The 13,096-nt window shown below is 43.7% G+C and overlaps 1 protein-coding gene across 24 annotated transcripts in view; it reads right to left on the reverse strand.

The window, feature by feature from the left end:
• Nucleotides 1–13,096, reverse strand: part of ank3 (ankyrin 3, node of Ranvier (ankyrin G)) — a 244,965-nt gene that overhangs the window by 89,041 nt on the left and 142,828 nt on the right. For all 24 annotated transcript variants that reach the window (XM_031905297.1, XM_031905285.1, XM_031905294.1 and 21 more), the window contains 7 exons: nt 11,552–11,650; nt 7,881–8,078; nt 5,415–5,513; nt 5,010–5,108; nt 3,110–3,208; nt 2,295–2,492; nt 2,078–2,176 (listed from right to left, as the gene is read on the reverse strand). In XM_031905297.1, the coding sequence (XP_031761157.1) occupies nt 2,078–2,176; nt 2,295–2,492; nt 3,110–3,208; nt 5,010–5,108; nt 5,415–5,513; nt 7,881–8,078; nt 11,552–11,650 (891 nt within the window). The remainder of the gene's footprint in view (nt 1–2,077; nt 2,177–2,294; nt 2,493–3,109; nt 3,209–5,009; nt 5,109–5,414; nt 5,514–7,880; nt 8,079–11,551; nt 11,651–13,096) is intronic.

Here is a 13,096-nt window from a genome sequence, read left to right on the forward strand (position 1 = left end):
GATACCAGCTGAAAAGTCAAGTTCTCAAACAGAACTTAGGGACTGATTTACTGACAAACGTTGCAGAATTTAGCATAAATATAAGCCTGTGTGTAACTGCTGTGTAACCCCAAAAGCAGCAGATCATTGTGGAAGATCAGTTGTAACCTACTGTATTTACAAGTAACGATTAGGCACAAAACAGCATATATATATATATTTACCTTTTTGCAAAATTTGGGATACGGGTTTAATAAATCTGACCCTATCTCAAAGGCTATGGGGAGTGTACAAATCAACTGCAATTTTCATTTTTGCTATTAATTGGAGCCACTTTTCAGCACTGTTACAGTTAATAGCGTGTGAATCTTTGGGTGCCAAGAGTGCTGCACCTATTGCCACAGGCTGCCGTGGGAACTCTGGAATTGCCCCCGCATTCAGGGTGATGGTAGCTCAAGGGTTCTCTTGTGTAAATGGGCGCATTTGTGCACAATTGGTCATTAGGGGAGCCATGAACAGACGCTCAGTGCAAATGCCTTTAATGAACAGCATCCATGTGCATGCAACTTTGTGTCCATTTTAGCTCTGGCGCACTTGTACTTGCAATCGTAAATGAGCCCTAATACCTACAAATTATTATATATATAATATATGTGTATATATGTATCTAGCTCAAAAAACTAGGGATGCACCGAATCTAGGATTTGGTTTGGAATTCAGCCAAGATTTGGCCTTTTTCAGCAGGATTTGCATTTAGCTGAATCCATGCCTCTGGCTGAATCCTTACAATTTTTCACCACACGTGTGGTTCTCTTTAACCCTTCTTTATCCTAGATTCGGTTTGGTATTCGCCTGAATCTTTTGCAAAGGATTCAGGGTTCGTCCAGATTGTAAAATTGTGGATTCGGTGCATCCCTATAAAAAACCCAACTGCAACAAATATCATCATCATTTATTTATACAGCGCCAGCAAATTACACTGCGCTTTACAATTATTTATAATGAACAGGGACCTTACAATAATTTGATGAACAAGGGTTTACAGAGTAAGATTAGAATCAGAGGGCCCTACTCGCAAGAGCTTGCAATCTAATAGGTTAAGGGTACATTTTAAACAAAAAGAATATAGAAACAGATTGGTGATAATGATACATAGATTAATCAAGTAACATTGAATATGTTTCCCTAAATAAATGGGTCTTTAGGGAGTGTTTGAAAGTTTGGAAGGAAGGGTAGCGTCTGATAGCTTGAGGCAGAGATTAAAGGAAAAAGTGACAGTTCGATATTTTGACAATATTTTTTAACTTGCGTTGAAAGTAAATTGCCCAGGGCCACAAGGACCTGACACGGGAATGTAAGTTGGTTCACGGTTGAGCACAAATGACTTGGTTAAGGCTGAACTGCTTGTTTTTCAGCCTTGTGACAGAATAAGGAAGGGACGCGTGGAAGCGGACATCAACTCCAAAAGCAAAAAATAAAATAAAACAATTTTTCAATGTTAGAAGCTGCTCTTGCAGATACAGGCTGATATCCACGAACACTTAATTTGGGGTGAAACCTATAAAAATCTGTCAGAAAGCAAACCCCAGCTATAATGATTAGGTCTACAGACCCTTGTGGTGGAGAAAGAATGGGCTGAAATAGATGTCCCTTGGATTTTAGTAGTGATATCCCACTGGATCTGTTGTGTTTCGTCCCATACAATTAACAATATTACCTTGTGTGTCTATGTCTGGCTAGACATTGGGACCTTGGGTGGGCGATATCGTGCTAATGTTATCGTTTGGCCCTAGGGCCAAAAGATCACATTGCAATGAAGGGGATAGGAAAAGTCGGAGCGAGGACCGCATCAATGAGCCGCTGTGGTCCCTGATCCGATGAAAGATCAAGCCTGCCCGATTGATATCTGCCCAATTTTTGCCCATATTTTGGTCAGGGAGTCCTGTCAGAGGGCCCCATACATGTGCAGATAAGGCGCTGATTCAGTCTTTAGGACCACCTTTACAGTCACTAAGTGCCAAATCTATTAGGAGGCACCTATTCAAGCAGGGAAACTTCAGCAATAGGCCTTTAGTAGTAGCATAACCAGAGAACCCACCTTGCCGGCAGCATCCGGAGACGCATTCTTCTGCAGGAGAAGTTTCACAACTTCGATCTTCCCATACTTGGCAGCCACATGGAGTGGAGTGAATCCTTTCTATAAAGAAATAACCGAGAGGCATGCCTTGACTACACTCAGCTGGGCAAAAGGGGTCTCCAGTGTATAAAAATAAGAAATTAGCTCTGGTTATGGCCGGAAGTTCATAATCTCTTACCTTAGTAACAATACCAAAGGAAGCTCCGTGTTCCAAGAGAACCGAAGCCACATCGTCGTGTCCCTCTCTAGAAGAGAGATGCAGAGGGGTGTAGCCGGAGGTAGTGGCCGCATCAGGATAAGCCCCCTGTTTGAGCAACTGTTGGACAATATCAGCTTTCCCCAGCCGAGCAGATATGTGCAGCGGAGTTTGGTCATCCTGGGTATGAAAAAATTATATTGGTAAAAAAAATTGTTTTGTAGAGTGAAAATCCCAAAATTCCACCAACTATAATGAGCTGACTGCAGGTCGGAACAAGGAGACCAATTAGAAGTGAATAACTCAAAACTCAAACTTTATTTTTTCTTTCAGAAAACAGTAAATTACAAGAAATAATAATAATAATAATTTAAAAAAAACAATTTGGATGAACATTTGAATATAAATGTGATTTTTGAATCACCACTATGTTAAAAAAAAAAAACATTTATATAAACAAATTCCACACATTTTTTTGTGGTGTTTTACACAATTTCAAAAACTAAGTACATTTATGGGTAGAAAAACAACCAGCATATCTGTGGCTGATTTATGACACACATTTTTACTGCACAGACTGTCATTTTTTTTATCTTGAGAAGGTTAAAGGGCAAGTAACATGTAGCTGCACAATCTTGTGTAGAATTCATTTCCTACTCCAAATACTCCAAAATCAGTAACACACCCTGAAGCAGCCCACACCTCTCTGCTTAGCTTTGCCTTACTTTATAAATCAAGTCATTAACCAAGAACAATATGGGTCATTTGCAGAAGTGGAGCAGGTTCTGCGTACTTACCTTAGCTTTTGCTTCTACCTGAGCTCCATTCTGTAGAAGAAACCGAACAACTTCAGATTGGCCGGCCCTTGCCGCCATATGCAATGCTGTTTCTCCCCTCTAGAGAAAATATGAGGAGAATAGAGAAAACATGAGGAGAATAGAACCAAGGTTAGGAAAAATGGGTATATACATATATTTTAGTATCAAAATATATCGTATAGGCAGCATAGTGGTTAGCACTTCTGCCTTGCAGCTGGTCCTGAGTATGATACTGGGCTAGGCACTACAAGGTGTTTATGTGGTCCCCCTATGTCTGCGTTGGTTTCCTGCCAAAACCATAGTTGTAGGCATTTCGGAGCGGTCAGTCATCCGCGGTAGCAGTAATCTATCGTGGGCGACTAAAGGTGCCCATACACGTGAAGATCCGCTCGCTTGGCGAGGTCGCCAAGTGAGTGGATCTTCTCCCGATATCCCCACCTACGGGTCCTGGGGCCAAACGATCGAATTTTAATGGCGGCAATGGGGCAGTCGGTTTGGGGACCGCATCAACGAGCCGCTGCGGCCCCGGATCCGGCTAAATCTTTTAACCTGCCCTATCGATATCTGGCCAATTTAAGGCCAGATATCGGTCAGGCATGCCCCTCGTTCCTGCCCCTACACGGGCCGATAAGCTGCCGAATCGGTCCAAGGGAATTTTTCCCTGAACCAACGCCTTCAAAAAATGGCTGCACCCTAGGCGTTCCTCCTGCCTGACCCCAATTCCAGCCCTGAGTGTATATATTTCCACTTATGGTTAGCATATTTCCCAAGAGACGCTTGTGTAAGTAATAGTATTAATTCTTCTAATTAATGTCCAAGATTACATTAGGTCTTGGCAAACTGGAATAAGAATAAAATGGTGCCCCATTCCTTGGCTTCCTGTGCCACTGAGTCATAGGAAGTTAGACACCAATTCCGTGATCCAAGAGGCCACAGTTAAATAAATCATGCAGAGTCAATAAGGCGAGTTATTTCCAGGACGCAAATAGCCCAGTTCCACTGCAGGGGAACATGACAGAAATTCTGTTTGAAGAGGAAATCAATAAGCCAGATGGATGGGATTGCTGTTTCATATTGAGGACGGCAGGTTACTGAGTATTTGTGTGCCAACATGAACGCACATTTCATGCCCTAGAAATCTCAGCCATTCTGCTGACAGAGAAGGAAGAAGCTTCAGAAGGCTGGGCCACCAGAGAATATCAGCATTGCCTTACCATGAAGCACTCAGCCAGGGGCTTTTCTGTAAAATCCACAGCATTTAGATACAGCGAGGATTTTCTCTATGCCCTAGGAGCTACAAGGATGCCTGACACATCCGGCTGCCAGGGCCTAGTGAACTCAATTGTGATGTTGTACAAAGAAGTGTATGGACAGAACCGGTGGAAATGGGCCGTAAGACTAGGACCTTAGGCTATCATTTTAGGGCTATGACGCATGGCGCCCTGGGTGATTGGTAACTTCTTTTACCTAAGGTGAAAGGCCCGGCGATACCATACTGTGGCACTGCCCAGTCAACTAAACCTGCCTTCTCATATGGTATGTAAACTGGCAGGGTGCATACTGCAGTGATAGGAGCTGAAGGACAGTATGTTGTGCCAGTAGGAAGAGCACCATTTGGGGCCTACTAGTATTTATAACGCTCTGAATAAGGCATTCTGATGCTACTGGTCACTTGCCATTGATGCCAATAAAACCCTTGGTATGCCAATTGTGATCTGACCTCCTTAGAAATAAGGCACATTGTGACGTCAAAGTGAATACAATATTACAAAATTATTTCCATTTATAACTAGGTTAGTTCTGTACTACTTGTTAGCTTTGTTAGAGCCTAGAATTAAGTTTGTGTTCCATTAATTCAAGGAAAAGAAGAAACCCTCACCACGTTGGTTGTATTGGGCGATGCTCCGTGGTGATTTAACTGGGACACAATATTGACGTGGCCCATGAAGGCAGCAACGTGGATTGGCGTCAGGCCGGACTAGGAACAATCAAAATAAAACATATTAACGACAAAAAGTGAGACATTTACCTTCAAATGAAATGTTACAATGATATAGACCAGAAGTTCTCTTCCCAAGACAAGCCCAAGCCTGGGATGAAAACATCACTATTGATTGTACTTATGTGCATTTAGTGAATGCTAAATATCCTTCTATGTGAATAGGAAGCCCCACACTTACTGCACAACTGAAAAGCCCTATAGGGACGGAGAACATCCCATTGTCACAATGCGCAGCTCTAAGCCATTATATGCTGGGTGTTGCTAGAAAGTAATCATTTTTACCTCTGTGACTGCTTGGATAGAGGCTCCGTGTTTCAAGAGCAGCTCCATGACTTTAAGCCGGTTCTTCTTGCACGCAATGTGAAGTGGCGTGAAACCATTCTGTTAGAGACAATAGAGGCGGTCAGAGAACCTGTACTCTAGCACAAATACTAGATTTTATATAGATAAGGTAGATAGGTACTAGTGCTTTATAAAGGCAGCTAGAATCTCAGCCATAAAGCATCCCCATTCCTACTTTCTGAATTAAAACAGGAGACAAAGGGAATTCATCATGTACAGGTAGGGTACCTGAATGGTTAACTGTGTGATTCTCTAACTGACAGTTTTCTCCTTTCAGCGGAAATAAAACCTTTAATTGGCGCCCCCCCCCCCCCATGCCACGAGCCATTAAGTCAATACCATGTAGAATGAGATGGGTTTTTCAGAACAGAAGGTGTTTGAGGTTATCGGTTAATGATTTCAATCACAGTGCTGGACAGTTAGCAAATGCAGGGTGACAGAAAGTCAAGATATTATTCCAGTGGGCACTGAGGAAATAAAGGGGGGGTATTTAAAAATGTTCAGCATATGCAAGAGCCTACTTATAGACGTCAGCCCAGATCTAATGGTTTCAGTTTCTTTTGAGCAGAGAAGCCCAGATTTAATGGTTTCAGTTTCTTTTGGGCAGAGAGACCCAGATCTAATGGTTAAAGGTGCTTTTGGGCAAAGAGGCCCAGATCTAATGGTTACTGGTTCTTTTGGGCAGAGAGGCCCAGATCTAATGGTTTCAGTTTATTTGGGCAGAGATGCCCAGATCTTAGGTTACAGTTTCTTTTGGGCAGAGAGGTCCATATCTAATGGTTAAAGGTGCTTTTGGGCAGAGATGCCCAGATCTAAGGTTACAGTTTCTTTTGGGCAGAGAAGTCCAGATCTAATGGTTACAGTTTTTTTTGGGCTGAGAGACTCAGATCTAATGGTTACAGGTTCTTGTGGGGCAGAAAGGCCCAGATTTAATGGTTACAGTTGCTTTGGGGCAGAGAGGCCCAGATCTAATGGTTACAGGTGCTTTTGGGCAGAGCGGCCCAGATCTAATGGTTACAGGTGCTTTTGGGCAGAGCGGCCCAGATCTAATGGTTACTGGAGCTTTTGGGCAGAGTGGCCCAGATCTAATGGTTAAAGGTGCTTTTGGGCAGAGATGCCCAGATCTAAGGTTACAGTTTCTTTTGGGCAGAGAAGTCCAGATCTAATGGTTACAGTTTTTTTTGGGCTGAGAGACTCAGATCTAATGGTTACAGGTTCTTGTGGGGCAGAAAGGCCCAGATTTAATGGTTACAGTTGCATTTGGGCAGAGAGGCCCAGATCTAATGGTTACAGTTGCTTTGGGGCAGAGAGGCCCAGATCTAATGGTTACAGTTGCTTTGGGGCAGAGAGGCCCAGATCTAATGGTTACAGGTGCTTTGGGGCAGAGAGGCCCAGATCTAATGGTTACAGGTGCTTTTGGGCAGAGAGGCCCAGATCTAATGGTTACAGGTGCTTTTGGGCAGAGCGGCCCAGATCTAATGGTTACTGGAGCTTTTGGGCAGAGCGGCCCAGTTTATGGGTACAGAGGCCCAGTTTATGGGCAGTTTGCCTCTTTCATTGGTTCATTAAGTTTTGCTGGGTGGATATGAAGTGCACACAGCCAGGAGACACCCTGCTGAAACAGATCTACCGGTTTTTAAAAAAAACCTCATCCATCATTAGCTGAACATTAAATAATTACCACAAAGGTGAAGGAGCGGGAGGAAAGCAAGATGACAGGCAGTTGAACACGAGAAGCCTTTAAACCTCAATGCATCACATTGTGTCACAGTGTAAAAACTGCTAATATTATGAGCACAAAAAGACAAAAAAAACCGCACCATGAAATATTATACTATGCTGGGGGGAGGTGGGTTACATCCCCCCTTTGGACATAGAAAAACCCTGCATTTAATCAAGGGAAATTGATGGATATTTTACAGAAAAGAAGAAAACAACAGTGGAACAGTGACAGAACCCGGTGATGGGCTTGAAGCAGCGCAGCATAAAAGAGAAATGTTGAAAGGGAAAGTGAATTATAGATCACACACAGGTTTGTTTTCCTACTTTCCCCGCTATCGGCAGTGACAACAATGATACATTTCAGCTCAGTGTAGGGAATGCCTATTTCTAGCTTAAGTATAAAATATGAATATGTGGATACATTATTTTTTAGCTTTTGCCACTATTTCCTATGATAATGGTATTAGCTCAGCTGCAGTTTTAGCTTTGCCTTTGTGTCTTAGGCTGGCTGGCCGCAAGCTTTCTTGTTTGCCTTCCCATAGCCGATAGAGAGAGATAATATAAAGCTATAGCAGCAGATATAAGTGTGTGTAGCTAGCCATTGCTGTGCTAGGACTTGGCATTGCACTGGGGGAGATTCCCATTCCTTTACACTACACATATGACAAATAGGTGGGTACATACCAATGCTTTGGCATTAGGATTGGCCTTCTTGTCTAGAAGCACCTTAGCCACTTTGTAGTGCCCACAGTGGGCAGCCACGTGCAGGGCAGTCAGGTAGTCATTGGTGACGTCGTCAACGGGCACGTTATGCTGGAGCAAGAGCTGGACACAGTTCAGATGATCTCCTTGGGTTGCCATGTGTAATGGGGACAGCCCATTCTGAAAACAAAAAGAGAATGTTCTGATAGTTCAAATACAAAAACCCTGCTTACACTACTGAGCCCCTGGTGCCATCATTTTACCTTGGACTTTTCACCAATATGGCCACCTAGAGGTGGGAGATATCGGACTGATCCAACTGTTTTGCCCTTGGGACAAAAATTGGATCATAATTGCTACAATGCAGGACATTGGGGAAAGGACTGAGCCAATACCAGCCATGCAGCATTGGGGTTTTATATTTGTTAACCCAGGACTATTCCAGTCCAATCAGAAGCTCAATTTGTGCCATTTGCCTGGGTGGGAAACTCACATGGATAGAACATTTTGAATCAAAACAGCATTTAGGGCAAGGCACACAGGATATTTGGCCCTGGTCAGCAGCCACAACTGGGGCCCCTTAAGAAAATAGCATTATTAAAGGTGGCCATACACGAGGCGATTTCGCTCGTTGTGCGATGAACGATTATATCGACAAACGATCGTATGGCGATCGAGTTCCCATACGATATGCCATCCACGGGCAACGATAATTCGGGAAAGATTTTGTCGCATCATTATCGTAAAATACCTACGATCGTACATCTACGTACGATCGATGTCGTTGCTGGCAATCGTGACATGCGCAGAGAACAATCGTTGAAAGACAAATGTCTGACACTCACACCAACTGGCAGATTTTATCGTTAAACGACCAAAATTTTTAAACCTGGCCGATCGATTTTGGGGACGATAATGTCGGCTCGTTTAGTGGCCCGACGATCGTTCGTACACCACCAACTATACGATAGCTTAACAATAGCATCGGATCGTTCGGGAATCGGTCGTTTGTAAGTAAAACATCGGTCCGTGTATGGCCACCTTAAGGAATATCCAGCGGGTTTTGAACTACAGCTCCACCCATCCCACGGGCAGCGAACACTGAGGGTTTTAGTTCAACAACAGTTGAAGTGATGCAGGTTGACATGCCTTAAATAAATATTAAAAATATTTATGGCAATGCTTCAAAGGGAAGTCGTCACTGTCTTATAACTGAGTAACAAATGAACCAAAAATGTCTGTTACCCTTTATTAGTTTCTGTACTACAGTTTATAGGCAATAAAACCCCATATAAAACAATCCAGGTTGTTGTAAGGCTTTAAACTTCACAGGCTTCACTAGCACACATTATGCATGGCTGTACAAAATCAGTGCAGTCTTCAGCAAGAATCTAATATTATATATTTTCACCAGTAGTGTTGTACTATATGCACCATCATTTATTAAAGGGGTAGTTGACCTTTAAATTAACCTTTACTATGATGCAGAAACTGATATTTTGACACAATTTGCAGATGGTCTTCATTTTTTACGGTTTCTGAATAATTTAGCTTCATGTTCAGTGGCTCTTCAGTTTGGAATTTCATCTGGTTGCTAGGGACCCATTTACCCTAGCAACCAGGCACTGCATTAAATGAGAGACTTTTAGGCTGAAGGGCTCAGTGACCCCTGTCTGAAAGCTTCAGAAGAAGAGAAAGGCAAGATCAAAAACTATAAAACAGAAAACACCAAGACCAATAGAAAAGTTGCTCAAAGTGGGACTATAACCTACTAAACATTAGGCGACCTGTCCCTTTAAGTAAAATGACAGTATGGCATACACACATCCCCATATTTCACCCAGTAGCCAGTGATAATGAGCACTTAAGGGCATTACCGTCTCAGCGCCGCGGCGTCAGTCAGGCTAGACTGGTTTCCCAATCTTTGGGTCAGGTTTTCTATAGCAAAACCAGTTTACAAAGGCCGACAATCAGCCACAAATATGAATGTAAGGTGATATTGCCCAATTATGTATAATATAGGAATCTGTATATTCGGTCTCCAAGCACTACATGGCTAGTGCCCCCCCCCCAACGCATAGCCAACTGAGCCCTACTTCAGCTGCCCCAGCCCAACCGTTTAGGAACCCCTGCCCTAGCAGAAGGAATATCAGGCTCCCAAGGATCCAGCTGTACTATGTGGCTAATAAGAGAATAATCTGCATGGGTGGGGACCCAGCACCCTTCTTTGACACCCTATATAAATGAGATGACAGCTATAACTCCAGTCTATCAACGTGTAGCAAATAAAATACACTAAGAGGGGAAATGTAGCTTAGCAATAACAGTAATCCTTTGGCCGGCTCATGTTACCTTTATTCCTGCAGGCAAGGCTGGGAAATCAGAGCCGCCATGATTTATAACCCAGTTCCCTCCTATTTGAAATTCCATCTAGTGTGCACTACAGCTCCCACAATCCAACAATCCACACCAAACTAAGCATGCTGGGAGTTATACTATATATTATTTCTTAATGGAATTGCCTCTGAAGGCAGTATGTAGTATCCCTTTCTGTCCTCTGGTTCTGACTCCTGAAACAATATAGCAACAAGTCAGTTCTCCTTGAGGTCTGTGAATCCATGTTTTTAGCTTTGCACCTTTCCTTGTTTCACTCACTGAATAGTTTTGAACTGATTCTACTTAAAGGAACAGTAACACCAAAAAATTCAAGTGTATGAAAGAAATTCCAATATAATGTACTGTTGCCCTGCATTGGTACAACTGGGGTGTTTGCCTCAGAAACACTACTATGGTTTATATACAGAATGCAGCTATGTAGCCATGGGGGCAGCAATTCAAAGGAGAAAAAGACACAGGCACTTAGCAGATAACAGATAAAACACTATTGTATTATACAGAGCTTATCAGTTATCGGCTATGTAACCTGTGCCTTTTCTTCCTTTTTCCAGCTTGAATGGCTGCCCCCGGGGCTACACAGCAGCTTATTATATATAAACTATAGTAGAGTTACTGTAGCAAACACACAACTTTTACCAGTGCAGGGCAGCAGTACATTATATTTCATTTACTTTAAAACTCTTTAATTTTTTGGTGTTACTGTTCCTTTAAGCTGTATATGTGATTGACGCTGGCGCCCTCTATGGGCAGCAGGGTATAGTAACAGCTGGGGATTGTTTTTGTATGTTTGTGGATTATGCAGGCACCAAATAGCACCAAAAAGGTGCAATGTACCAGGGGAACTTATGAACCAATCAGATTGCCAGGAATCTACAAGGAATTACAGGGGAAACATTTGCTATACAGAATTAACTGCATGTTTTGCTGCAGATGCAATTTAGTGCTTTCCCACCAGGCCCAGACTGGGCTTCAAAATAGGCCCTGGTATTTCAAGTACACAGAGGCCCAAACAGCCCCCCCAGCCCAATAAATAGTGAGTGTCTATGGCATCTTACAGCAGCCCCTCTGGCATTTGCCAGAACCCACAGATTGCCAGTCCGGGCCAGTTACCCACTATGGGGCAAGGCACACCTGTGTCTGTTGTAAGAAACAACATGAAGTACGTTCCCAAACCACATTGTCCAATGTAGTGAGTATCTTTAGGAACCAATTGCATTTAGGCTCAGCGCTGGCCGTCAACCCACAATCCCCCATACCTTTGTCTTGGACAGGATTGGCGCCCCTCTATCCAGCAGCATCCCCACCACCTGCTCGTGGCCGCTCCGCGCTCCGCAGTGAAGAGGTGTCAGCCCATCCTATTGGAAATAATGGCCTTTATTAGTATCAACTCCTCCGTTATCACCCCCAAATGCATCGTTAAAATAAACAAACATACTGTATTCCCTCTTATTGACTTATAGATCAATGACATAAACATGGTTTATAGCCGACTGTCTTAACCCCGACAGTGACTCAGGACCTGACTCAGCTCCGAGCTGGGAATCATAATGCCCAAAACCCTGACAGCTGAACATGAAGGTCTCCTTGAATCTCCAGAGAAATGAACGCTGTGATGCACTATGAACCATTAGGGGATTCAGCAGAATCCATTAGTACAGTATGAACCAGAACTCAATATCAGCTTTGATGTAATGGAGAAGCAAAAATGTAACAGGGTGCACTTTCCCTTTATTAATTTTTACCGGGCCTGTCTTTTCCATTACGGACCCCATATTCCCTAAAAAATATATTACGACTAATAATTAGCATAAGGGTTTATTTCAGGATCGGGGTGGGGGCATAATGGTGTATAACTAGGACTGGTCTGGATGGAGTAGGCTTGGTGCTCGGTAAATGAGGTTTGTTAGACTGAACGCTCATTATAATAATATAATTTCTGTGCATCAGTCTAGCTGGGGAACCTACAGTGCTGGGGGTATCTGTGTATCAGTCTAGCTGGGGAACCTACAGTGCTGGGGGTATCTGTGTATCAGTCTAGCTGGGGAACCTACAGTGCTGGGAGTATCTGTGTATCAGTCTAGCTGGGGAACCTACAGTGCTGGGGGTATCTGTGTATCAGTCTAGCTGGGGAACCTACAGTGCTGGGGGTATCTGTGTATCAGTCTAGCTGGGGAACCTACAGTGCTGGGAGTATCTGTGTATCAGTCTAGCTGGGGAACCTACAGTGCTGGGAGTATCTGTGCATCAGTCTAGCTGGGGAACCTACAGTGCTGGGAGTATCTGTGTATCAGTCTAGCTGGGGAACCTACAGTGCTGGGGGTATCTGTGTATCAGTCTAGCTGGGGAACCTACAGTGCTGGGGGTATCTGTGTATCAGTCTAGCTGGGGAACCTACAGTGCTGGGAGTATCTGTGTATCAGTCTAGCTGGGGAACCTACAGTGCTGGGAGTATCTGTGCATCAGTCTAGCTGGGGAACCTACAGTGCTGGGGGTATCTGTGTATCAGTCTAGCTGGGGAACCTACAGTGCTGGGGGTATCTGTGTATCAGTCTAGCTGGGGAACCTACAGTGCTGGGAGTATCTGTGCATCAGTCTAGCTGGGGAACCTACAGTGCTGGGAGTATCTGTGTATCAGTCTAGCTGGGGAACCTACAGTGCTGGGAGTATCTGTGCATCAGTCTAGCTGGGGAACCTACAGTGCTGGGAGTATCTGTGTATCAGTCTAGCTGGGGAACCTACAGTGCTGGGGGTATCTGTGTATCAGTCTAGCTGGGGAACCTACAGTGCTGGGAGTATCTGTG

Source organism: Xenopus tropicalis, chromosome 7 (genome assembly GCF_000004195.4).
Source record: "Xenopus tropicalis strain Nigerian chromosome 7, UCB_Xtro_10.0, whole genome shotgun sequence".
Classification (NCBI taxonomy): domain Eukaryota; kingdom Metazoa; phylum Chordata; class Amphibia; order Anura; family Pipidae; genus Xenopus; species Xenopus tropicalis.